This window comes from Elephantulus edwardii, unplaced genomic scaffold (assembly GCF_000299155.1).
Source record: "Elephantulus edwardii isolate Elephantulus edwardi_28Jun2011 unplaced genomic scaffold, EleEdw1.0 scaffold00145, whole genome shotgun sequence".
NCBI lineage: Eukaryota > Metazoa > Chordata > Mammalia > Macroscelidea > Macroscelididae > Elephantulus > Elephantulus edwardii.
This window is the reverse complement of record NW_006399895.1, coordinates 8,335,827-8,362,493: the sequence shown is the minus strand read 5'-3', so window position 1 is coordinate 8,362,493 and position 26,667 is coordinate 8,335,827. Positions and strand designations below refer to the sequence as shown.

The 26,667-nt window shown below is 36.4% G+C and overlaps 1 protein-coding gene across 1 annotated transcript in view; it reads right to left on the bottom strand.

The window, feature by feature from the left end:
* PRTG (protogenin) overlaps positions 1-26,667 on the bottom strand; it is a 197,557-nt gene that overhangs the window by 38,840 nt on the left and 132,050 nt on the right. The window contains exons 12-15 of the mRNA XM_006894535.1: positions 7,567-7,662; positions 6,771-6,957; positions 4,958-5,085; positions 3,364-3,534 (exon numbers count right to left, since the gene is read on the bottom strand). Coding sequence (XP_006894597.1) covers positions 3,364-3,534; positions 4,958-5,085; positions 6,771-6,957; positions 7,567-7,662 — 582 coding nt within the window. The remainder of the gene's footprint in view (positions 1-3,363; positions 3,535-4,957; positions 5,086-6,770; positions 6,958-7,566; positions 7,663-26,667) is intronic.

Genomic DNA, 26,667 nt, shown 5'->3' with positions numbered 1-26,667 from the left:
AATAAAAATAAAAAAATATGTGTGCTGCATTAAAAATCATTAATAAAAAATTTAATTAAAAAAGCCCTTTAACTCCCCCCTTTTTTTAAGTACATTAAGCAGCTTATTATAAACTATAATAAAAAATGCAGTGCTTATTGTTAAAAAAAACAAAAACCCAAAAACAAACAAACAAAAAAACCCCTTTAACTCATACAACATTTTTTTTGTTCTGTATCAATTACTGGTTTTAGGAAAAGATTCTCTTTATCTATCAAATGAGAAAAGCTTTTCACTGAAAACGGTTCCTCCAACCACAGTAGGCAGCCTAATGGCAAATAAGCTTTCCTCTCCCCTTTGCATTATTAGATAGCTTGAAAAGCTTACATACATGTAAAATTCCATCATTTCAATCCAATTCATTACTAGGCCATCAAAGAACCAAATATTTTCAGAGTAGTGACTGAAACGGATAATAAATGAATGCTAGAAAAGGAGCCAAAAAAATTGCTTTTCTCTTCAGGCAGGTATAAATGAGCAACTGAAAGACCTATCGGCTCATGTGATTAAAAATCTTTAATGAATGCTTCTAACAGTACCTCATGTTAATCATTTGGTTAAAAAATTTTGCTTATCAATTAATTTCAGAATAATGGAAATTGTGCCACATTTATGGAATTACTCTTAATTAAGAGGTCTTCAGGAACAGAAAATCTCATGGGAGGAGACTGGCCATCCTTTTCCCACAAAGCAGCTTGTGGACTTGAACTGCATGCCACTGGCAGTGCAGCTAGCTTTTTACCACTCAGAGCACTGTAACATGATGGCTCCCAGCAAATTATTCTTCTGACTCTTGATACTATGTAATCCTGTCTTACATGAACTGTCAATGTAGTATCTGATTTACTTTGCCCCGTGGAGTTACCTCCTCTCTTTCTGATTTCAGAACCCTCTCTTGCTGGTTTAGACCATCCAGACCTTTGTCAAAATGTGAGATGGCTGCAGCATAATGAAAGACCTCAGTAGAGCAGAGCAAAGGCCCAGCTGATCCTCGTCCAAATTGCTGACTTCACAGAATTGTGAGAAAACAAAACAACTGTTCTGTTTCTGAGTGGTCTGTTATGCACCAATAGATAATTGTTAGAAATATAAAATCATACTGCTGCCAAGTACTTAGTATTGACTGGGAAATCATTACCTAGTAGCACGATTAAATTAATGAAAAATATGTACAGCTATCAAAATTCCAACTAACATTACTATTTGTAATTTTATAATCACACAGAGAGTTTTTAATTACATCAATCTAAGTGTCTTTACAATTTATTCTCATAGTTGGGGAAATAGTCTTGAAAGGTAAGAGTCATGGCTATATGTCCTTTTTAAGCTTTTAAATACTTGGCAAACTAGTCTTTTTCCAGAATGCCTATGTGAATTAAGAAAATTCCAAAACAATGATATTTTACTATTTATATGACAAATCATCTGAAAACTGGTATACAGACTTGTCTAAATTCCCATGTGCCATTTTTAGATGGTGCATAACATAAAGTACATACATAGGAAAGAAAATTTATTAAAAAGGACTTAATACACAGAGTAAGAATGTTATGTTTCACAATTCCATTTTCTCAACTAAAAAAATGTATTAAGAAAATTCAATTCAGTGTGTTTTCTTTTCCAAAAAGAACATTAACATTTTATTAAGAACATCTTATACTGTCATCAGATATAGCAAAAAAAAAAAAAAAAAAAAAGAATAAAAAAAAAGCAGACTTCATCTTCCCGTGTGGTGTGTTAGTGCCACTTTGAAGCACCCTGCTGTGGATGGCTGGAATTACACTTTTGAAGACATGTTATGTATAATTCAGTTACACAATATTCCTTTTGTATACATAGAAGAATGGGGTTTACACTTTAAAAAGCTTTGAGATAGTGTAACAACTATGAAACAAGACTACATCTTCAGGAGCTATTTCTTAAAATAATATGAAGCAGTTTTATGCTATTTCATGTAATGCTAGTTTAAAAAAAATTTTTTTAACTAATTTTAATGAAAGTTTACAGAAACTTAGGGTTTCCAGTCATTCACTGTTGCACTTTTCTCCCTGCCCAACCTTTCTCCCCCAATTAACTTTTCTCCTTGATGAGTAAGAGAAAAAATCTTTCATTGCTATGCAATCCCTCCCCCCAAGTCCACTGTACTGTGCAGCCTTCATTCTGGACTCCTGTCATGACAATAATACCTAATCATATATCCCTTTTAAACAGTTCTCTCTCTCATCTGTTGCAATGCAGTATACATCATTGCTCCCCTTTTTCTCTGTCTTCCCTCAACCCCAATATCAGTCCTATTTTACAATGATGGCCCCATGCAATATTTGTCTTTTTGTGACTGAGGTATAATGCTACTTTTTTTTCAGAAAGGAAAATTCAAAAGAAAGATTTTAACGTTCCCAAGTAAGTCCTATTAGTTTCTTAATAGTTTTTCTCTAAAGGTTTCTCAGAACTAGTTCAATGATTATACTTTACTGGATGAAATGCTCACTTACAGTGAAAACAGACAACTTATTCTATTAATTTTGCAAATAATTTTGCTCAGACCAGTTCAGCTTTTGCTAATTCTGAAGGATTTCTTACAGAAAAAAACCTGATTCAGAGTGCATATGTGAAGCAGTATCAAAAAGGCTGCAAAGGAGTGGTTTTCTAATTAGAGTACAGCTGACTTGCTCAGTGTTTAAAGCCCTAATCAGATTGCTCTCTCATATGAGTCCTAATATTCATACATGTCAATTTATTTTCACATAGAGCATTTTAGTATCAGTACAGCAGTTTTCTCCTTGAGATACTCTTCTAGCGTTTCCTGTCCTAGTACAGAAGACATAACATTGTCAGAAAACCAACAAAAGACATAACATTGTCAGAAAACCAACAACTATCCACAACTAATTTCCTTCCCTTAACCTTCCTCCTACCCTAATTAGCAAGTCTTTTCATTTTACCTTCTTAATTATCTTCCAATCATCTTCTCTTTTCCATCATAATCCTTACCACATCCTAATGCAGGTTAGGTTAATCTCTTCCCCAGACCACTACAATTACTTACTAATTAATTTTTTTTTTTTTTGGCAACTCTCACCCCAACTCTTTCCTAACTAAATACCTTCTGTTTACAATAGAGTAATCTTTGTGAACCATCAGTGCTTCATCTCTTTAGTGTAGATTAATAGCTTCTTCATGTTTGTTTGTTTTTATAAAATAAATTCTTTGGTAATTTGCTCAATCAAAAAGAAAATATAAATTTAAAACAAGCTGCAGATCTCTCTTTCCTTTTGTTTGCTAATCATGAATGGCTTTTATTTCATGATAATTCAGGGTATTTACCTTCTCTGTGCAGGACCTGCCACTCTCCTGCAATCCACGCCTTCCTGGATGCATACAAGATGGTGTAGCGTGTCACAACCGTTTCTGGACCATCAGGGGGTTTCCAAGAAACCAGGGCAGTGTCATCCTCTATTAATGTCACTTTTACTCCAACTGGTGGACCTGCTGGTGCTGTGCACACATGTGAAAAAGTCAGTATTACTAGAATAAAACAGTTCATAAACATTCAAATTATTTGACTAATACACTGACAGGCTAGAGTAAGAGTTTGAAAAAAGTAGCAATCACTATTAAGAGTCTCAAAAATTTCAGATTTTGTAGATTATTAAGTTAGAAATAACAAAGTTCTACTTTGTTTCCTTTTTTTCCTACAGTAAGTGATTTTTAAAATTTCAGTAATGCTCAGGCTATTTTTAAAAACAGAAAGGGAAAGATAGGCTTCCAGATGAATAATTGCTAACATAAAGAAACATTTTTAAGGGTGAGCTCTCCATATTATTAAGGGAGCTCTGGTGAAATTGTGCTGCTATACCTCTCTAGCAGTTCAAACCTACCAGTAGTGCCTTGGGAGAGATACAATAGTCTTCTCCACTACAATTCAGTTTCACAAAACCTCTGGAGGATCAGGTTGTGCGTTTGTTCCAACTCTACAGCAGAGTCTGAAGTGTGTTTGTTGTAGGTTTTTATCCTCAGTTTGATACTATTAATAAAATTGTTTACTAGGAAAGCTTACAGTTCATTACATACTTAATCTTATCCCATTAAGTATTAAGTCTAAACTGAATCTCTAATGAAAACAGAATGTTAATTTAACCAGTAGAGGAAGTCATGGAAATAGATGCTCTGAGACCAAAATATTTAATTAGAAAGATGTGAATCAATGAAAGTAGAGGGCAGACTTTGTGACTATTATATCTAAGGTAGGGTTTGTAGTCTTAGAATTTTAATATGCTTATATGTTTAATATGATGCCTTAAATGACTTGTCAACAAAACTATATAAAGTGTCTTACGGACACTGAAATAAACATCTCCTGCTTTTTGGCATAATTAGAACAGAGCTATAATGATCTTTAGAAACCACCTGGGCTGTTGTTATCACTCTAGAGAGTCAGATATTTTATCTGTAAGTTCACTGCACTGTGCCCTGCCTCAACAACACAGAAACAGTTACTAATGTGGTCTGCTCAGATCATTAAAACATACATTATTCACTTACTTCCATTGTGAAGCATGTGAGTGCAGCCTCTAATAGCATATCAGATTTAAAAAATTTTAAAAGCTTCTCTAGCAGTGAAAAGAATATGATAAATTTAACCCAATTTCCTTAATATGTGCACCATCAAGAAAAATACTTTAAAAGATCACATAGGAAAAGAAACTTCAAAAATTAAAAACCATAGACATCTCAAACAGTAAGATAAATATACATCAACTTGTAAGTGTAGTTAAGCCATAAACTTATGTAAGTGGCATATATATATTTATATATTTTTTTATTTTATTATTTTTTTTAAAAACAAAACATTTTAAAAGTTCCCCCTACCTGCTGCCCCTTCTGGAGACAAAACCCCTAAAGGATACCATCTCATTACCTTCTGGAAGTGTAGAATGGTAGACTACAGGACTCCAGGGACTTGAAAGCTGATCCACATGCAATCTTACAGCAAACTCGTATTTTGTGTTTGGTTCTAGACCTTGAACCAACATGTGCGTTTCTGATCTATATTAAAGAATAATGAGGATATTCATTCTGGCAACACATCATTTCCAAGTAATAAGCAGCATCTTCAATCAACTGATAAAATGTACTATCATTACTCATTTTCTTTATTAGCAGAATTTTAGACTAAGAGAACAATCTAATTAGACTGTTAAAAAACTATATTATTATCCTCTGGAAAAAAAGACTAGAAGTTGCATTTCTAAGAAGAAAATATAAAATTACAATACAGCTGTTTATATAACATAAGGAACATTTATATTTCTACATCATTTTTGCTTTCCACTGAACTTAAAGACAAAAAAAAAAAGAAAAAATGCTTTCAAATTAACACGGAATGAGTTAACTTCCTACAAATGTAGAGAAAGCATTCTTTCAGCCAAGTAACTGTTTCATGAAATCAAAGTACAGGAATGTAACCATTAAAGGGGGAGGACAGTGGGGGAAGGGGTCAGAAGGAACAGGTCAGAATTAGAACTAGCTGTCATTAAGACACATATTCTTTTCAGCATTCTGTGAGGTTACAGTTTCTGCTGACAAAATGTCCTCATATACTGTCAATGTCAGAATGCAAACATTACTAAATAAATCTTGTATGTTTTAAAAATGAATGCATCTACTCAAAAGATCAGAAGACAAAACTGAAGTTACATGATGAAAATAAAAAATTATTATATAATTGCCAAACCACTAAAAATCATAATCCAGTCAAGGGGGCAAATAATTTTAGTCATCACATCCATATTACTCTTCTGAGCACCTTGATTTACTGTTAATGCAATAAAAAGAGTAGATTTATTACTACTGTTTTAATTGTGACTTATGAGATATTCTGTAAGTTAGAAATAAGTATATAGAAATGTTCTGTCCAAAGGAATTTATTCCAAAATATTTGGTATCAAATAATTTTTTAAGATCACAGGGCTGAGTATTTTTCTAGGGAGCTCTGGTGGTATAGTTCATAGAGTGCTGCAATGCTAACCCAAAGGTAACACTTCTCTGGCAGTTAAAATCCACCAGTGGCTCTGGGGGAGAAAGCTGGAAACCTTCTCCTATGTGATTTACAGCCTCCAAAAGCCTGCTAGAGGGTCAGCTATGAGTCAGTTCTGACTCAACAGCAATTGAGTTGTTAGCTGTTGGTCACCTTTTTAATTATAATATAGAAAGCAGAACGACAACAAGCCCTACTACTTTTTGTTACCAGCATGGAACAAAAAATCTTTTTCTTCCTCTTTAAACAAGCTAAGTTTATCTCATTGGAAATATTAATATCAGTATCAATAGCTTCTTGACTAATCTTGTTGTATGAAGATGGGCAAATAAAAAGATAATCTGAATCAGAAGTTGCACTGCCAATCCAAAGACTGGAAGTTCAAATCCACCAGCCATTCCACAGGAGAAAGATGGGCAATCTTCTTCCATGCAATTTAAACACCCTGAAAATGGACTGAAGGGTCATCTGTGAGTTAATTCCAGCTTGGTGGCATTTAACACAGACAACATTTATGGAAAAGGGCCATTTTCAGAACTGAATATGGCCTGGATTTAAAAAAAAAAATCTCAGCTTATTGTGTAAGTATTAAGTAAAATCCTGAAAAAGGTTTACAGCTAAGTCCAAGATAGAAAGAAGTGCGCAAGAATGGCTAAGAAAGCAAAGAAAATAACCATTAACAGAAGCTACATACGTTTGAAGGTACAAAACCAAAGAAGCATTCTGCAGGCCAACAGGGTTACAGCGGATGGTGTAGTTAATTATTTGTGCAGTGGTGAATGCAGGCCTCCTCCAGTGCAGGAAGATGGAGGATGAGGTGTTAGCCTTCGCGTAGAGATGGTGGGGTGGTGGTGGAGGAGGAACCATGCGATCACGGACAGCTATTGAAAAAGACAATGTTAACTTACTGCACAGCACATCATTAATGCAGAAAGTGGTCAATGGTAAAACCATTGTATTCACCCTGTAAACGAAAGTTAGGCCTTTTATTCATGAGAGGTTCCTACTAGTCTAGATATGTATCATTCAAGCCTAAACTACACTTGGAGTTAGATAAGGAGTCAAATTATCATCAACATTTAATAGACTAGGAAACAGAAGCACAGAGAAGTTATTAGCTGAAGATCTTCAGAAAGCGAACAGTGGACTTAGAATGGCATCACCTCTGACAGCAACAGAACTGCACAGCTCTTAGCAGCAAAATGTGGAAAACAATTAACCCCCAAGGAGAAAGCAGACATTTGAGTATTTAGGGGTTACTTTTCTCAGTTAAATTTCTAATGAACTTTTGTATAAAAATTAAAATAAGTTCTTAAAATTCAATGCATCTCCCTTAAACCAATGCTGAACACCTACCATAAGCCTGCTTATTCAATAGAAGATTAAAAGTAACAAACTACCTAAGCTTCTAAATAGTAAGGAGACTTAAATTTAAAGGAGGAGGAGAAAAAGAAGTCCTTGTGAAATAAGCTACTGTAACTCTTACTTACACACACATCCTGGGGTGCTGACTGTCTGATCAGCCTGATAGCCATCTTCTATGTTGCTGTATGCCAGCAACCTCACATGATACTTTCTTCTGGGGTCTATAAAAAAACAACAGGTAATAATCAGGGACAGCTGTCTAATCAGAAGCAAAGGTTCCAGAGTCTTTCTGGATTTTCTCTCCTTACATTGTTCTAGGAGCTCTAGTGGCCTAGTAGGAGGGAACTGTGCTGCCAACCCAAAGGCACATGGTTCTAGTCTACTAGTTGTTTTGTGGGAGAAAGGTGGACACTCAACTCCTGTGCACTCTACTGCCTCTGAAAAACTGGTTGAGGGTCAGTTATGAGTTGGTTCCAACACAATGGTACATAAAAAACCCAAACTGCTCATGGACTCAGCAATTCATGATAAAATATTATAAAATAATTTGCAGCACCATGATAGATGGAGAAAAGATTGAGGTTGGTAACAATTCCAATTTGCTTGAAGCCACAATCAACACTCTTGACACCAGTAGCAAGAAATCAAAAGATGACATGCTGTGGGGAAAGCTGCTGTCATAAAGAGTAACAATGTCAGTCTGTAGACTAAGGTGCACCTACTTCGAGCCATGGACTTTTCAATTACTTGCTATGCGCCAGAGAGCTGGACAGTGACTAGAGTTGACAGAAGAATTGATGCTTTTGAGTTGTGCTGGGAAACAATGTTGAACATTATCATGGACTGTCAAGAGAACAAACAGGTTTATACTGGAGAGGGTAAAACTAGGGTGGTCCTTGGAAGCAAGGATTTTGAAGCTCCATCCCACATACTTTGGGCACATGGCCGTGAGGGAAAAGTCCTTGGGGAAGGACACCATGCTTCGAAGGGTGGAAGGACAGTGCAGGAGAGGAAAACCTTGGATGAGATGGATTGACACAGTAACTAGGGTAATGAAGGTAAGTTTGTTGGAGACAGTGAGACGGGCTCAGGATAGGGCAAGGTTCAGAGCTATTGTACACAGGGTTGCTATGAGTCACAGATGACTAGACGGTGCAATAACAATGTAAAATACAGAAGAAAATATTTTGTAATAATATGTCACTGCTTCTGTGACTGTTCTTGCTGTGTACAACATAGTGACTTAACCAAGACAACACCAGGACTCCTTCTATTGTGACTACCTGCTAATTATCTAATACCTTACAGATAGGTAAATTCTCAGCTACTAACCAAAAGATCAGCAGTTGGAACCAAGCTAGTCAGTAACAGATAGGAGAGTGGCTTCTGTAAAGATTTACCTTATAGAAAACTCTATAGGGCAGTTCTACTCTGTCCCACGGGTTGTAATTTATTGGAATAGACTTGATGGCACAACCACAACTTCATTTCAAGCAATACTACCACCACCTTCTCAGCTGACCAGAGATCATGTCTTCATTTACACTTTCGGCTTTTTGAGAAATCATTTTACAAGTGTTTAACATTGTGTAGAAGGTTTTTGGTTTAGGCAGTTACCTATCCTAGTCAGAAAACATAGGAATCAAAACAAGAAAGCTTCTTTTATCAAAGTTAAGAATTATGATTATCACCCTTCAGTATCTTTAAAATCCGCCCCCCCCCTTGCTGTTATGTGTCATCTAGTCAGTTCCCACTTACAGTGGCTGTGTATGACAGAGTATAACTGTATGACTGCCCCACTGAGTTTCCTAGGCTGCAATCTTTCAGGGAGTAGACTGTCAAGCCTTTGCTCCTGCATACCATCTGGTGAGTTCAAATTAGCAGTCAACTACTTAACTACTGTACCACCAAGATTAAAAAAAAAATTATGTGGGTTCTATGTCCTATTTATTTCTAAATATTCTCCTCCCATAAACATTCTTTTTCAAGTTGAGAGCCAGCTACATTTACCAAGTGCAGTGAATTGGAGCTCCCTCTACTGGTGTTCTTAAAATCCCATGCATACAATTAAAACCAAAGAGGTTTTCAGGGGACCGAGGAAGTACATGGTTGCACATTTTAATTTATATACTTCAAAAGACTTTTTAGAACATTAAAACAATATAAATATATTTAAAGTTAATTGTATGTGATGACAACTATCTAGAGAATATTTGTTCAGGGTAAAAAGAAATGTTACTCAGAAATAGTGCCATCTCTACATTTGTCAAGCTCTGGTAGTATAGTCCATGATGATTACCCAAAGCCAGACCTCTCTGGCAGTTCAAATCTACCAGTAGTTCCTTGAGAGAAAGATGGGTAATCTCAAACACAATGAGAGATTTCATTTGTACTGTTAAGAAGTCTTGGTGGAGCAACAGGTAGGTGCTGGACTACTGACCAAAAGGTTGGCAGTTAAATCCTACCAGCTGCTCCTTGGGAGAAAGATGAGGTGGTCTGGTTCCATAATTAATTAAGTTTTAGACGTCCTAAGTTGTTGTTGGGTGCCATGAAGGCAACTCTGATGCACAGTGACCCTACTGTGTACAACAGATTGAAACCTACCTTCTACATTATACTTCTCAGAATAATGATGGAGCCCTGGTAGTGGAGTGGATCAAAACCGTCATCCACACTGCAGGTTTCTGCCACTGTTGTGGAATGAGGCTGGCATTGGGGTGGGGGTAAGACTGAGAAAAACTGGATGAAATATGTTTACGGCATTGAAGTCTATGGGGGAGAGAATAGTCTAAAAGTATTATATTTTAGGGCATTATTTTTATTGGAGTATGCAATGAGGGTTGCAGAGTGGATTATATTTGGGGGTAGGGGGTGGGGTTTGGGGAGGTGCGGGGGGATTGTGTACCAATGAGGGAGTTTTTCTTCTGCTTTTCAAGGAGAGGAGCAAAGGGGGGGAGGGGGAGGGGGGAGAGGTTTGTGCGGGGAGAACGGTGCAACAATGAATTAATGGAATTCCAAAATCTCTATAGATGTTCATTGAAATGAAAAATAAACAAACTAAATAAATAAAAAAAAATGTACAGAAGATGGAGTTCTATTCTCTCCTACAGGGTTGCTATGACCTGAAGTCAACTTGACAGCATTTAAAATAATTTTGTTTAAATACTGAAACAACTACAAAAATAACTTCTGTATTTCAAAAGGAATAATTATCATCCTTAATAAATACATCAAATCCTAAAAGGGGCTTAAAATGAATGAAGTAATTCTAGAGTGAATGTGAAGATCAGAAAATATAAAAACAAAATGTGAAGTTTATGAAACTAACCAAAGTAATTTAAATTTGTATAAATATTTGGGATATTATTAAAGGCACTTTAATATTTTATATTAACCATAATTTTAGAAGTTCTAAACAAGAAATTTTTTATTTCTATTTGTTGGGGGGGGAACCAAGAGAAGAAAAATTTCTACAAGTACATTTCTGTGCCTTAGGAGATATGGTAAGATTTTAATCAGGTTTAGGAAACATTTCTTCAAGTATGGTATTTTTAATTTCATAAAACACTATCAGATATAAATGATCCCTTTCCATTCTATAAACTGTACTACAAAGTAGCATGCCCAATGTTACAAAAAGCTGAGTTGGGAACCAACAACCTAGAGATATTTCTATGATAAAATACAGACACAAATGCCTTTACTGCAGCAAGTAAGCCTCCTTATAATCAATTTAAAAATAGAGGAACTTTAAAAAAATAATTATCAGAAATATATTTGGATTTCATCTCAAATTATTTACAACATTCAGCACAAAAACTTTTAAAATTCAAGATGATTTTATTTAGGTTATTTGTAAATTTCAACTTGTTTTATTCTTTCCTTTCTCCTAACATACTACTGAACTTATTAAGCTACCAAACCTGAGTTCAATATTATAAATATTCCTTTTGATTAGACGCAAATCGAATTTGATGAACTCTTTATGGTCATGGTCTTTTAAAAATTAGCTCAATTTTAAAAAATATTGATCTGCTCAATTATATCATTTTAAGGAAAGTCTCCTGGGCATAAGGTAGTATGCTAGGAACATAATAGATACAGAAAAGCAAGGATAAGACAGTTATTTGCCTTTCAAGTAGTTTACATTCTCTTGAGGAGCCATGCATAGATATAGCTTTCTCTCTTACAAAGCAATATAAATGAGGGTTATCTGTTGGCCTAGTAATAAGAAACTGAGCTGCAACCCCAAAGGGCTGTGGTTCAAATCCACCAGGTACTCCACAGGAGAAGAATGAGCAATCTTCTCCTGTGTGATTTACTATCTCTGAACACCTGTGAGAGGGTCAGCTGTGGGTCGGTTCCGACTCAATGAATGGTACACAACCACAACATTGAGCATAAATGGCAAGACAAGTCCTTATTTTAGAATTTTCTTTTTTAAAGATAGCATGTTTGGGGATGTCAGACATTTTCTAACTTTACAGGGGTAGAAACTCACCCAAGACTGATTCCTATGAGCAGAAGATTATACTCTTTATTGTTTTTACTAATTCTGATATTAACTGTTCATATGGAACTTAACAATACACAACAACAACAATAATTCATTGTAACAGCCACACAGGATTCACAGACAATGATCATTATTACAGGACTGGTTAGGAAATGACAGATTATAATCTAGGATCAGGAAAGTTTCAAGACAGTTCTCTGATCAGAGCAGCCTGTTCTCAGCTATGCACACAGGCAGGCCTGCTAGTCCTGTATGGTTCCATGAGGCAGCACAGCCTACACTGTTATCAGGCAGACATGACAAAGCTTGGCAGACCTGCAGATAAAGGTTCAGAGCCACCCTAGTGAGCACTCTGTCTGCTCAGTGGGCTGGGAGGTCCACCACACTGTCTCCCACTCCTGCTGCTGTTTCTCTGCTGCTGCTTACTGTCATCTCCTTCTGTGTCTGGGGTGACAGTTCTCTGTCCAATGTTGGAGGTTTCCAGAGCAGAGACCCAAGGTCTGAAGGATATGCTCTGCTTCCATCTCTTATCTGGTTGGCAATAATCCTCTCCACCTTCCCCCTTACAGGTTTAAGCCTACTGGGATGGCAAAACTGACCAATCCCCTTTAAGAGTCCATGTATTTTTTTACTTACATGGTTGATTCCTCCTTTGCAGGGTTCTGTGCACTTATTTATACTATTAGTAACATGTACAATCCCCTTAATGGACCACTTGCACCTTATCTGTAAAGCCCCACTCAACCTTTCGGTGAGAGTTAGAAAAGCACTCACAAATAAGCCATCACACTACACTTTTCTTTGCTGCCTGTGCCATCAATCAACCAAGACTTCTCTAGAATGGTTTGTTTTTAGCACGAAAAGGAATTATCCAATTTCTTCCTTGTTTTCCTTTAACAAAAAACTTCTATGCTACCTTATAGACTATCCAGAATTATATATTTTGTTGATTAGACAAAAAAGAAAACAAAAAAAGCTGCTCCTTTCTTACTGCCAGCCCCTGGCTACCGCCCAGTTAGGACAACATGGGAGAAGTTGTTCTTGTATTGCAGAATTTACTCACTGGGTAAATAATACGAGTAACTGTGAGTATGAATCTCAAGTACTAGGCTCCTTTCCTCACAAGGTTACCTGCAGTAAGGAAGAGGCATGTCATCAACAATTAAAATCAAGTGTATCTGTTGTATAATACTCCCTACTGTCTAAACAAAAAACTGTAAACAAAGAATCAGGATAATTCTGAAAATAAGCAGAAGAAAAGATAGCACATATTATATGGGAGAAAACGTGGCAGCCTGCTTCTGTAAAGATTTACAGCCTCTGAAACTCTACATGACTCTGTTTTAATGGGTTGTTATGAATCGGAATCTACTTGATGGTAACAGGCTTGGTTTGGGTTTACACTAAGAAATAAGTTAAAGGAAAAAAGAAAATCCATTCATGTTGCTCATATGTGATCTATTCTTCATGCCATATAAAGAACCTTATTTTTCAAAATAAAAAGCTCCATGTTAGGGGCAAAGCTGAGTAATGGTTAGATGGATTTATCATGTGCTCCTTTTCAGGATTTTTTTTTTTTTAAAAAAGAATCCAACTTTGGAACCTAGTCACTGTATTACTTTGGTTGGTAAAGTCAGAAGTCCTGGAAAAACTTGGCTCATTTTTGTTTATCAACTTGTCAGGAATCTGATTTCATATACAGTTTGTAAATGTAAAAGGGGAACCAGGGACCAGAGCCTTCAAGTAATGTTAAGATAAGCATTACCAGGCAGGAAGATACTGGCTAGGAAAACAGAGAAGAGCTATGTAACTCACAGAATTAAGGATACAGAGCAAGAAACAGAGTCCGGGACCAAGATATGAAATAAGTTATCTGCAAAGGATGCATTTAAACATCAGGAGAACAAATAATACAACTGCAGTTCTAATGGGCTATCAAACGCACAAGGAGCAGAGCGAAGACTCAAGACTGACTGACAGTGTGAAATGACCTTTTCTGAGTTAAGCATTGCCACGTATGTGGTGCCTGGTTACATGTGCCTCAGCAGCTTGTGGTTTAGAGGAAAACAGCAGACTCAGAAAGAGCAGCCACAGAGAATAGAGCAGGCTTTCTTAAAACCCAGATGGGAATGGAAGAGAGTGAGAATCTAGGCTCTTTTAAAACTCAACACAAGAGACAGAGAAGTCATTTTCCAATAGGGTTAATTCTTAATGATCTGTGGTGGGGTGGCTCAAATGAATAATTAGAATTAGAGCTAAACTTGCTTAAAGATTTAGCAGTATATAAGCATGACGGATTAGGAAAGAAAACTAGTCTAACATAAATTTGATCCTAACACTTTGATAACAAGTCTCTGGATTACCAAGTTAAAGGAATGATCAGTCGCTAGTCAAACATGGTTGTCTTTCCTTTATTCAGGACTTCACATTTGCCAAAAACATTTTCCTCACTGGCTTCAGCAATTGCCCATCTTCTTTCCCTTATGATTCTTTCTCATTCTTAGATCTACTACTTATTTAGGTTATTAATCACCTAACCAAGAGTCTGGTCCAGAAATCCATCTGGCCAGGTAAGAGCATACAGGTATCAGATTAGCACTTATCAAATGCCTATCAAAACTCGGGCACTGTATTAAAGACTTGGGGTTTACAAAGACAAAGTTCCTTCTTTTAAATTCAATCTACCAAAGAAGACAGACAAGTAAATGAATATTCTACATGCATTATTTACTAATGGTATTGCCTGAAAAAGTGTCCTACTTTCAAAGCCTCGTTTTATATTCATTTGGAAAACAGGATCTCCCTTAAGAGGGCTGTAAGAATATTAAAAACAACAGTGCCTGTTAAGTACTTTATTCAGTTTCTATAATTAGTAAACATGTAATACTTTCATTATTATGTAAGTAAAGTATCCTGGAACATAGAAAAGGTAAAGCCAAAAAAAATGGTACACTTAAGAAATTTTGGGAAATCAAATGGATAGAAATGATGTCCACTCAAACAAGCAAAATCTGGACTTCAGAATCAGTTGAGCCCTAACTACTCTGTCTCCACTAGTACTCCCTGATACACAGACTTCGCAAAGGCACCCACAGCGCATGTGACTCATATGTACAATTTAATGATCTGTTCTATGTTTATGACCACTAAGAATGCTGGCTTTTATGGGAAGCATGCCACAGGGTGTGCAATCATCCCAGTGGCAAACCCACCTTCATCCATGTTTTCCATATTAATCTAATAATCTCTCATCTGCTAGCAAACAGCTCTGATGATGATGAACTCTGTGGAAAACAGCAAAGTTCTTTCCTAGTGCAACAATAGTAAGCTGTCTCATGAAAGGGAAATGTGGAAGAGTTTCAGGACTAGGATTAGAAATAGTAAGCAGATGAATACAACAAAGTAATTCAAGCTGTTAACAATTTTACAATTAGGTGTTTATTACCCTCAATGACTACAACTTAGAATAAGGAAAAAAGACCAATAAAATGAGATTCTTTGTAATGTCAGAATCTCTTGAAGTTGTACTGATCAAGAACCTGACGAATTCCATTTAAATAGAAAGTTACTTAAAAATAATAACGTTTTTATCTTTACGCAGTATTTTAAATTGTTGTTGTTGTTATGTGCAGCTGAGTCGCTTGCGACTCCTAGCGACCCTATGTACAACAGCCCTAAACTCTGTTCTGTCCTGTGCCCTTCTCATTGTCTCCGACACACTCATCCCAATTATCCCAATCACCGACCGATTTGGTGACTGGGATTTTAAATTACTCACCAAATATCCTTGATAACTCAATTTTCACTGCAGCATACTCCAAAGGACCAAAAAACAAATGAAAGGCTTGCATTTCTTTTCTCTACCACTAGATGGCACTTCCGTGCCTATAAGAAAAATGGTGACACCAAGTTCTACTTTGAACTGGGAGCTAGAATGCAGTGGAACTTCATGAATTAGCAAATTAAAACAGGGAGGTCTGAAATACTATAATTGCTTAAGCTAGAACAAATTAAAATTTTAACAAAATGCAGAACAGCAAAGACTGAGTCAGTGGTTTTGGGTAAGTATTTTTCATACCCATTAGCATTTCACATGAACCTCAAAAAACTATGAGCAAAGTATTGGTTTTTTCACCTGCACTTTACAGAAGAGGAGAAATCTAAGTCAAAAGGAGACAGGACAACTATTCTCATAACTCAGGGCAAATGAGGAGCTAAAAGTAAGTCTAGCATAGAGGGTAATGATTGAAATGTTGATCAGACTCTGTAGATTCTAATTTAGCTCAGTCATTACAATGTAACTTGTTATTTTATCTATTGCCATAAAGATTACAGCCCTGGATATCTAATGGGGCAGTTCTACTGTGTTCATTGTTGTTGTTAGGTGCTGTTGACTATGACTCACAGTGATCCTATGAACAACAGATCTTAACCCTGCCCTATCCTGTGTTATCCCCATCTTGAGCCCACAGTTACAGTCACTGAATCAATCCATCCTGTTCAGGGTCTTCTTCTCTTCTACTGACCTTCCACCTTTCCAAGAATGATGACTTTTCCAAGGGCTGATCCTTTCTAACAATATGCCCCCAAAATATGAGATGAAGTTCAACTATCCTTGCCTCTAAGGGATACTCTACTTTCTGCCTCTAGGGAGCAAGACCTTGATTGTGCTTTTGGCCTCTAAAGAGTGCCTAGATGGTTCTTTCTGATTAGGGTTATTATAAATTAGAATTGATTTGATACAGTAGGTTTTCCTTGACAAGTGTGTCTGTTTTTTTGGCATCTTGGTTACAATTACCTGTAAAATGGTTAATACAGCAATAATACTTTGTGAAGTTATTGGGAGGAGAAAATAAATTCATAGAGAGTACTTAAAAGATAACAAGATAAAAGGGTAACTACAATCTTAATTTTTACAGTAATAAAAATAATATAAATTGCCATGATGGTCTCATGATATCTAATGTCTATTCTAGGGCCCTTATTAAATAGAAATGTAGGCTGGTACAGCAGTAAATGATTAAAGAATACACTAGAGTGAGATTATGTGTGTCTGAATTCAGTGTCCTCCACTGCAAAATAAAGAGAGTGGATGAAGTGCCAGCGCTTAGCAGGCATTCAAGTACAAAACAACATGTCAGAGAGAGAGCTGATTTGAGAGTTAGGAGTTAGATTGTAATTGTGGATTAACTAGCTATGTGCCTACAAAAATTACTCAATTCCTGGAATTCTGTTTCCTTGTCTGTAATAATAAGAAGTGGGTATCAGTTTTTCTCAGAATTGCACAATCAACTATTTTTGTAGAAGGCCACAAAACACTTATGCTTTGATTAAAATTATTAAATTGATAAATTACAACTATTCAAACATTAGGAAAATTTATGGGGGAAAAGATTATTGAGAAAGTGCGATCTATTAAATTTTTCCCCCTGAAAAGGTTAGAAAAGACTGTCATTATCTGATTCTAAAGAGACATATAGATTAAGAACCTCTGAATCAGCTGAAAACAAAACCGCTTTCTGCTGTAAATTTCTGAGTGTCTGCATATATATGCAAGTGTCTTCCTGGTGAATATGATATTCTATCAATCAAGCAAATACTTATTTTTATTATGGATATATTATTTTCCTCCTTACGTATTTATCTAGTGCTACTGTAACAGGAATACCCAAGTGAACAGCTTTGGAATGGGAACAAATATGGATTTTTTCCCATCTGTGGGTCAGGTTACTGTCTTCTAGATTTCTTGGCACAGCCTGATGAGCACTTCCACGGCTGCATCTATTTGTTGGAAAAAACTCAATTGGTATCCCATTAATTCCTGGGGTCTTATTTTTTTGTCAATATCTTCAGTACAGACTGAACTTCTTCCTTTATTACCTTGGTTCTTGATCATAAGCTACTTTCTAAAATGGTTCCTTGTAAGCCAATTCTTTTTCAGTACAGTTTCTTTGTATATTTTTCTATGTTCTTTTTTTAACAATAATTTTTAAAATTGATTTTAATGAAAGTTTACAGAAAAGCTGAGTTTCAATAATTCACTCTTGCACATTTTCCCTCTATTCCCTCCCTCCCCACTCCCTTAGTTCACTTTCTTTTTTTTTTAAATCATATTAATTTATTGGTGTACACTTTTCTCCCTCCCCCTCCTTAAGAGTTGCAATGTAACTCTTATCCTGGACTGTTGTCATGGTATAATGCCTAATCATATATTCTTTTTAAATAGTTCTTTCCTTCATCTGTTCCAATTCAGTGTTATCTATCCATTCTTTTCCTATTCTCCTTCCAACCCTCCTGTGTCAGTCCTGCTCTGTAACAGTGGTGTTAGGCAGTATTTTTTTTTTCTTTTGTAGCTGAGATGTTTAACTCAGTATAATGTCCTCCAGGGTCACCCATGTTGTGTAATGTTTTAAGAGTTCATTGTTTTTCAGTGCTGCGTAGTATTCCATCAGGTTTCTTCCTTCTCTTTGCTATTGTGAATAATGCAGCAATAAACATGGGTCTGCATATATGTCTGTATGGGGGTTATGGTTTCTATAGGGCATATTTCCAATAATGCAACTGCTGTGTCAAATAGTATTTCTAGTTCCAACTTTTTGAGAAAGCACCAGACCACCTTCCCTAGTGGTTACACCATTTTACACTACCACCAGTAGTGAATAAGGGTTCCAATCTCTCCACAACCTCGACAGTATTTGTTGTTTGCTACTCTGTTGAACCTTGTTATTGTTGCTGGAGTGAGTTGATATCTCCTAGTTATTTAGATTTGCATCTCTCTGATAGCTAGGGATTATGAACATTTCTTCAGGTATTTGTTTGCCATTTAAATTTCTTCTTGGTAAAGTGTGTCTGTTCACATCTTGTGCCATTTTATGACTACATTGTTTACCTTTTTCTTGTTGAGGTGCTGGAATATTCCATCAATTTTATATATGAGACCATTATTAGGTATGTCTTTACCAAATATTTTTCCCAGTCTGTATTTTTCCTTTTTACTCTGTTGGAGAAGTTTTTGATGTGCATAGCAATTTGATTCTTAGAAGATATGACTGATTTATTTTGTTCTCTCCTGACTGTAGGTATTCAATATTCTTTTAATGTCCCCTGATCATTCAAGATTTTGCCCACAAAAAAATATCTCAGTATTTCAACTCAAGGCTTCAATTTATTTTTCCGCTCTTTCAGCTTGAGAAATGCTAAGTGAGTTTTTCCCTTTTTCTTTTCTAACTCCAGCTCTTTGTACACTTTAACACCTTGTTTTATCTTCAAGCTGCCTTTTCAAATCTGCTGTTCATCTCACTTGTTTCCTTTATCTTGGCTTCTCAGTGTTCTAGTGTTATTTTCAGAGTCTCTTCTGAAGTCCATTTTGGTCCTTTCTTTCTCCCCATCTTTGTGATGCTCTTTGGTTTCTTCCTAATGATCCCCCTGATGGCATCCCACAACTCATCTGGTCAGTGATCATTAGTGTTCAATGCCTCTAATCAATTATTGAAATGTGTTTTTTAATTGAGGTGAGACAGACTATGATGGTTTTCATTTTCTTCAGCTTCAGTTTGAGCTTGCACTTGAGTAATTGAAGGTATGTCCCACAGTCAGCACTTAGCCTGGTTCTGACTGCAGTTAAGTTATTGACGTGCTCCACTAATTTCTTTGCACAGATGTAATCAATCTGATTCTTGTGTAGTCCATCAAAAAAGATGAGGTCCATGTATATAGTCACCATTTGTTTTTTTAGGAAGGCATTTGCAGTGAATAAATCACTGATTGTACAAAATGTAATTGTTCCATCTGCAATATTATTTCTGTCACCAAGTGCAGACACAGGTTAAAATTTACAACACATATTTTGAGGGCATACAATTTAATCTATATCTATATATATAACAAAATGGATTCCATTGTAACCATTTCTATGTGTATGATTCAATGGCTTTAATTATGCTTACCATATTATACAGACACTACTACTATCTGCTTCTAATATTCTTCATCAGTCTTGAGAGAAACTTGTTGCAAATATTAATGAGTGCAATTGTGCTGGATCTTGAGAAGGTGGGAATAAAGTCGAAGTCATTGCTTACAAGGATCCCTACTTAGGGATGTAGGAACTCTGAAGGCCCAGTTAGTTAAGCACAGAGATGGTAACCATTAGCCATTCTATAGGAGAAAGATGACCATTCACCTCCCATTGGGGTTTACAGCCTTGGAAATCTGAAGAATGGTCACTGAATTAGAGCTCATGTAATAGCACTCAGTTCTTGTTACCAGTTCAACTTACACACTTGGAACTTGCTGGGGCAACTTAATAAATTACTTTAAAAAATAAATAAGAAACATTACTAAGCAATTAAAAATACTTTATTTTAATAACATTTTAAATTATAAACATAAAATATTGCTACTGAAAAATATTATGTTAGCAGAAAAGTGTGATCATCAGAGCAACATTAAAGCATTAAATATTTAGACAAATGAATTAGAACATCTATGCCAAGGTAAATAAGTTGCAGTCTGAACTAGGTTCAGACTAACTGAAGATGAAGTCTGAAGATGTTAAAGTAGAAAATCTTCAGAATAAGTTAGATAGGTGAATGTCTGAAGGATAAAACCTAATGTTTGTCCAAATGCCCATTTTTAATTTAAGCTTTTGTGCTACAAGGTTTTGTGCAAGCCTTTTCAGGCCTATTGTTCCCCAGCAATCCGACTGGAGAGCTCCTTGGTCTGGCTACCCAGGGTGGCTGCACTGCCCCCACACACGTCCCCTCAACACAATACCCTCTATATAATTATTCAGAGAAGAGGCCAGCAGGACGGGCTGTTGTGACACCTGGGTCATGGCCTCTGACACAGAATCTGGGGCCAGCCCAAGTCTGGTCCAGCAGCAAAGGAGCAGGAAAAATGCTAAGGGGGATGGGTGGGAAAAGGATAGCAGAGTGAAATACTATTCTTCAAAACGCCATCTATCTAATAGTAACAAAACCACAAATCACATTCAAACAATCTCTACCTTCCAGTTTTCCCAATGTTTGTATAACTATAGTATTCCTTTTCTCTAAACAGTACTGCAATTAGGGGAGCAGGCTTCGCCTAAGAGTGAATGCTTTGCATCATCGGTTTTATGTTAGGACGGAAAAAGTTAACTCACGGCAGTTAAAATAATGCCTTACATGAATGTCCTAGTATGTGGTTCAAAACCAGAGGTTTTGGCTAGAAGAATGTAAATTTTACTTTAAGCCTGCATTTAAAATTCTCTCTCCAGTTTGTACACTGAATTTTTGCAAAGAACTGTGCACTGTAAACAATTTTTTAACTCTGTATTACAAATTTAAAGGCATTTGTTTAAAAAAATTACCTCAACAAAATGTTTTAAGTTTGTTCTGAGATAACATGAGATAGCTGAGGTATTCCAGCACAAAGAATGGCAGATGGGGTGGACAGCCCTCACTTTAACTTACACTATTTATTCTGTATACAGCTCTTGATAGAAGCTGATGGCAGAGTATTTGTCTAAACCTGAAATGACTCAGGCCCTTTTGTTCTGTCCCCTGAAGGGCCCGAGGACAAATAACACCTCTCACTCCCAGTAAAAACATCCCCTTCTTTCCTCCTGAGTTCAGGACAATTTAGAAGAAAGTTCTTTATGACATTTGAGAATTCATTTCCTTCCAAAGTAAGTACACCTATTGGCATTTTACATTTGGAAAACCTCCCCAAAAGGCCTAGGATTATTATTTTTTTAAAAATCTAGTACATAAGGCTTCCCCCACCCCCATTCTACTGTATTTACTATTATTTTGGTCATGCTATTTTATTTCTGATCATGTAATTTAATTTTCATACATACGTCAGGCTCTCAAAACTTCTTTTAAACAAGTATTTTTCATTTTGTACAAATTTTAGGCTGTCTGCCTAAGAAATATCTGGGGTTGAAGATTTCTACTTGAGCATTGCTCTGTGTGAATCTGATTCACATCCAAACACTGAAGACCTAAACTGGAAAGTTATACTGGAGGCAGCACTAATGGTACTTTATTTTTAAGCTTTTTTTCTCAGTGGAAGTCTTTCCTTTTATGAACCTCACTGGAAGAAAAGAACTTCATGGGGCCAGTGTTGTAAGGTGAGAGAGTACTGATCCTAAATCTCTCATTTAAAAAAAAAAAGCAAACTCAAAAATTTTTTTATGGCAAATTCTACCATTAAGCAAGCTTCACACTCATAGTGACCCTCCATCAGGTTTTCCAATCCCTACAGTCAGACATTACCATCTTCTTCTGTGAAGCCACAGTGCAACCCACTACGGATATGTCACCTGAGTGCCCTTACTTAATGCAATTACACTGACTGTTGCTATTTCTTTTGAAGCAAGGAGGGAAGCAAGAACAGGCCCCCCAAAAGTAATACCAACTCTCCCAAAATCTCTGGTGGCCCAGCCCAGAGACCTGTATTGCTAACATGAAGGCGGTATCGCTCTGGTAGTTTTAATCCACCACCCTGCTCTGTAGGGGGTAAAGAAGGCAATCTCTTTCTGTGCATTTTACAGCTTCCAAATCCTAGTGACAGGCTAGATGTGAGTTGTTTCCAAATTGAAGGCAATTTTTTTTGAGAGCAATTATAGAAGATAGAAGGAACTCTGGTGGTGCAGTGGGTTAAACACTGAACTGAAAACTGAAAGGTAGCCAGTTCATACCTTTCACTTGCTCTGAAGGAAATAGATAAGGCAGTCTGCTCTTGTAAACATGTATAGCCTTGGGAAGCCTATGGGGCAGTTCTTTGTATTAGGACCACTCTAAGGAAGAACTGACTCTACAATAGTTGCGTAACTTTGTTTTTATATCTTCAGTGGTAACAAGGTTGTGTTCATATATATGTTTCTGAAATAGATGAGTAAAACAACGCAATTGCTAAGTACAAGTAAAGAGTACTTTGTGACAGAAAAAGGGGCTATTTCCTCGGGCAATCAAGAGGGTACGAAATGTACACAGTAAAATTTACTTAGAGGTGTTTATACAAGAAAATGAAATAAATTCTTTGGATTATATTGACCTTCCTGTCAAGAGTAAGCATTACCAAGACAGCATCTAAAGCAGATTATGTATCTTATGCTAGTACTTGGCCTATCATGTGTTTAAGTAGCTGCTTGGTCTGCCAGCACACATACACGGTCTGTCTCACATATATCACTGCCTTACAAACAATATTTTTATACACTGACAGAGAGCACCTATTCATGACAGCCCAACTTCCCCTGAAGCTATGAAATAAATTTCCTTCTAGGACTAACATTTCTCAGCTCTCCCGTCATGGACTCTCCATGCCATTTTGACCCTTTTGTGAGGCACCATGAAAACACCATCTATCATCTCCTGAACCACGACGACTTGGTTGGAAGTGCACAGTTTCATTGCAAAAACATCTGTGGTTTGATGGCCATTGCTCTAAATATCTACATTCAGCAGTTAAAAGCATTGGTGCAAGATGGGAAAGATGCAGCTTGAAACCAATCTTAAATTTCTTCTCAACCAGGGATACAAGCAGGTTAATCAGCTTCATCAATCACAGTGATAAAATGGTGACTGTGCTACTTATTCATGTCTCTTTCAAAACTCCCAAGAAATACTACATTAATTAACAATTTATTTAAGGTTTACTGAGTATATCACTGAAGCAATTTTAATGTAAATAGATAAGAGTAATTTGAGAACTCTTTGGTTCAAGTAACTGTGGGTCATTAATGCACTGACTTGATTATAAACCTAAAAACCCATTGTCTTCAAGTTGATTTTTGACTTAGTGACTATGAGACAGAGTAAAACCTCCCCACAGGGTTTCCAAAGCTGTAAGTTTTTATGGAAGCAGGCTGCCACACTCTTCTCCCACAAGGCAGTTGGTAGACTTGGACTGGCAATCTTTTCGTTAGCAGTCAAGTATTTAAGCCGCTGTGCCACCAGGACCCCTCTGGTCATTAACTGTTGTTGTCTTTATCTACCACCGAGTTGGAACCGATCCATAGCTGGCCCTTGATTGGTTTTTCAGAGGCAGTTAATTGCACAGGAGGAGACTGCCCATCCTATTCCCACAGAAAAGCTGATAGATTTGAACTTTCTTATCTTCGCATTGGCAGCACAATTCCTTACCCCTGGTCATGAATAGTTTACCCAAAGTTTATATAAATTTAAAATATTTCAGGTGCTAGGAGATAATTAAGATCTTTTGAATCTTAGGAGACATTTGATATATTTTGATATATCAAATGCAATGGGCTTTTCAAAACATATGACAGAGCTGTACTGCAATTCCAGCGGCTCACAGTTCAAATCCACCAGATGCTCTGCTGGAGAAGGAGGGGCAATCTCTTCCTGTACCAGTCAGATCTGATTTGACGGTACACACACAAAAAATAATTAAATAAAAAAAGTGGTCTTCCACTCAAAATATATTGCAGAAAAGTATCAAACAATTTAAGAATACAGGGTTAAACCAATAGAATTTTATGACAAAGAAAATAAGCAACAGATTATGTGAGGTTAATGATACTAAAATCTGAGGCATACTATTACAAACACTCATTATGAACATTTTATAGATTAACATAATGCTATGATTTTAGCCATGGGCACAATCATTATTTAGCTATTCTCTAATATGAGAATACTGATTAAAGATTAAAAACATAGGGTATTTTTCAAAATAACTATTAGATATCATCTCACCCCAGTAAGAATAGCAAACTTTAACAGAACAGCAAACATCAAATGCTGGCGAGGTTGCTGAGAAACTGGAACCCTTATTCTCTGTTGGTGGGAGTGTAAAATGGTGCAACCACTACGGAAGGCAATATGGCACTTTCTCAAAAAGTTGCAAATAGAAATACCATTTGACTCAGCAATTTCACTACGGAGAATATACCCTAAAGAAACCATAACTCCCACCCAAGCAGATATATGCACACCCTTGTTTACTATGGCTTTGTTCACAATAGCAAAGATCTGGAAATAACCCAAGTGCCCATCAAGAAACAAATGAATAGAGAAGCTGTGGTATATTCACACAAAGGAATACTATGCTGCATTGAAAAACAAGGAAATCATGCAATATTATACAAAATGGGTTACCCTGTGGGACAGTATGCTGAGTGAAATATCTGTCACAAAAGGACAATTATTGCATAGTGCCACTGTTGTAAAATGGGACTGACATTAGGGTTGAGGGGAGACTGAGAAAATACTTATTATAAAAAAAAAATCTATACTGCATTGAACCAGATGAGAGAGATAACTGTTTAAAAGGGATATATGACTAGGTATAACTGCCATGACAGGAGTCCAGAATGAAGGCTGCACAGTGCAGTAGACGTGGGGGGAGGGATTATATAACAATGAAAAAATTTTACTTTTCAAAGAGAATAGCGAATTGGGGGAGTGGGGTGGGTAGGGAGAAAAGTGCAACAATGAATTAATGGAAATCCAGTCTCTGTAAACTTTTATTAAAATTAATTTTAAAAAACCTCCCAGGCCCTCCATAGGGTATTTTTAGTTTTTTATAAATTTTAAAAAACATTATCATATATTTGCTTTATTTCTCACATATATGTGAGCATGCATGTGCACGAATACAGACACACACACACTCTCCCTCTCTCTCTCTTTTTCTGTTTATGAAGCCTAATGGTACTTCACACCTAAATATTTAGAGATGTTTTCCCTGAGCACAAGGGGGTTTTATTTTCTCCAGTGGTAAGAAACAGACAACATAAAGGTACATGGTTCCAATCCACCAGCTGCTCCACAGGACAAAGATGGGCAATCTCCTCCCATGTGATTAACTGCCTCTGAAAATCTGTTAGAGTCAGCTCACCATGGATCAGTTCCAACTTGATGGTACAGAACATCACCAAATTCCAGTGAGTTTAACCATGCTACTATTTTATTCAACAAAGAGAAACCTTCAAGGTCATCATCTCTGGACAACCAGATAGGAAAAAGTCAGTTCAGCAAAATTCTTCCACTAACACCTCCTAATTAATCAGTGCTGCTTTCTGACCCAAATCTTTAAGTTACCCAAAATTCCACCTTGTTAAATAATCCTAGATACTACAGGAATATCCTCTTTATTAAGTTATTACCAACCATAACTTAAAATGGGTTTCAACATATAGATTCACTGAATTCCAATTTCAGCATACAGAGCTTTTTTAGAGGAATTTAATTATGATTTTATTCTAAAAATGAAAATAATGGGAATTATTCTCATATTCAGTAATATGAATCTTGCTTTGGCTGCAAAGCAGTTTTGGACTAAATTTACAGGCCTCTTCTAACAACAGTATGGGACCTAGCGCATAAAATAAAGAAGTCAATAAATGTTATCATGCAATTTTCCTACCCATATTTATCTTTACCCAATTTCTTCACCAAGGCACATTCAATTGAGGAACCTCCCCCAGTTTCCTCCCCTTTCATTAGGATTAAATCCATGTCTACTAAAGAACATAAAATTCAGATAAGCAAAAAGAAAGTATTTTTAATACCAGTACCCAGAGATCAGCGATGTTAATATTATGTGACATATTATTTTATCTTCTATCCACAGAGACATATATTTATTGGATTTTTTGTAACCTATACTTGGGCCAAGAGGCAGTAGTCAGAACAGAGCAGGGTAACACTGCATGGTTCAAAATTGGGAAGGGTGTATGCCAGGGATGCATCCT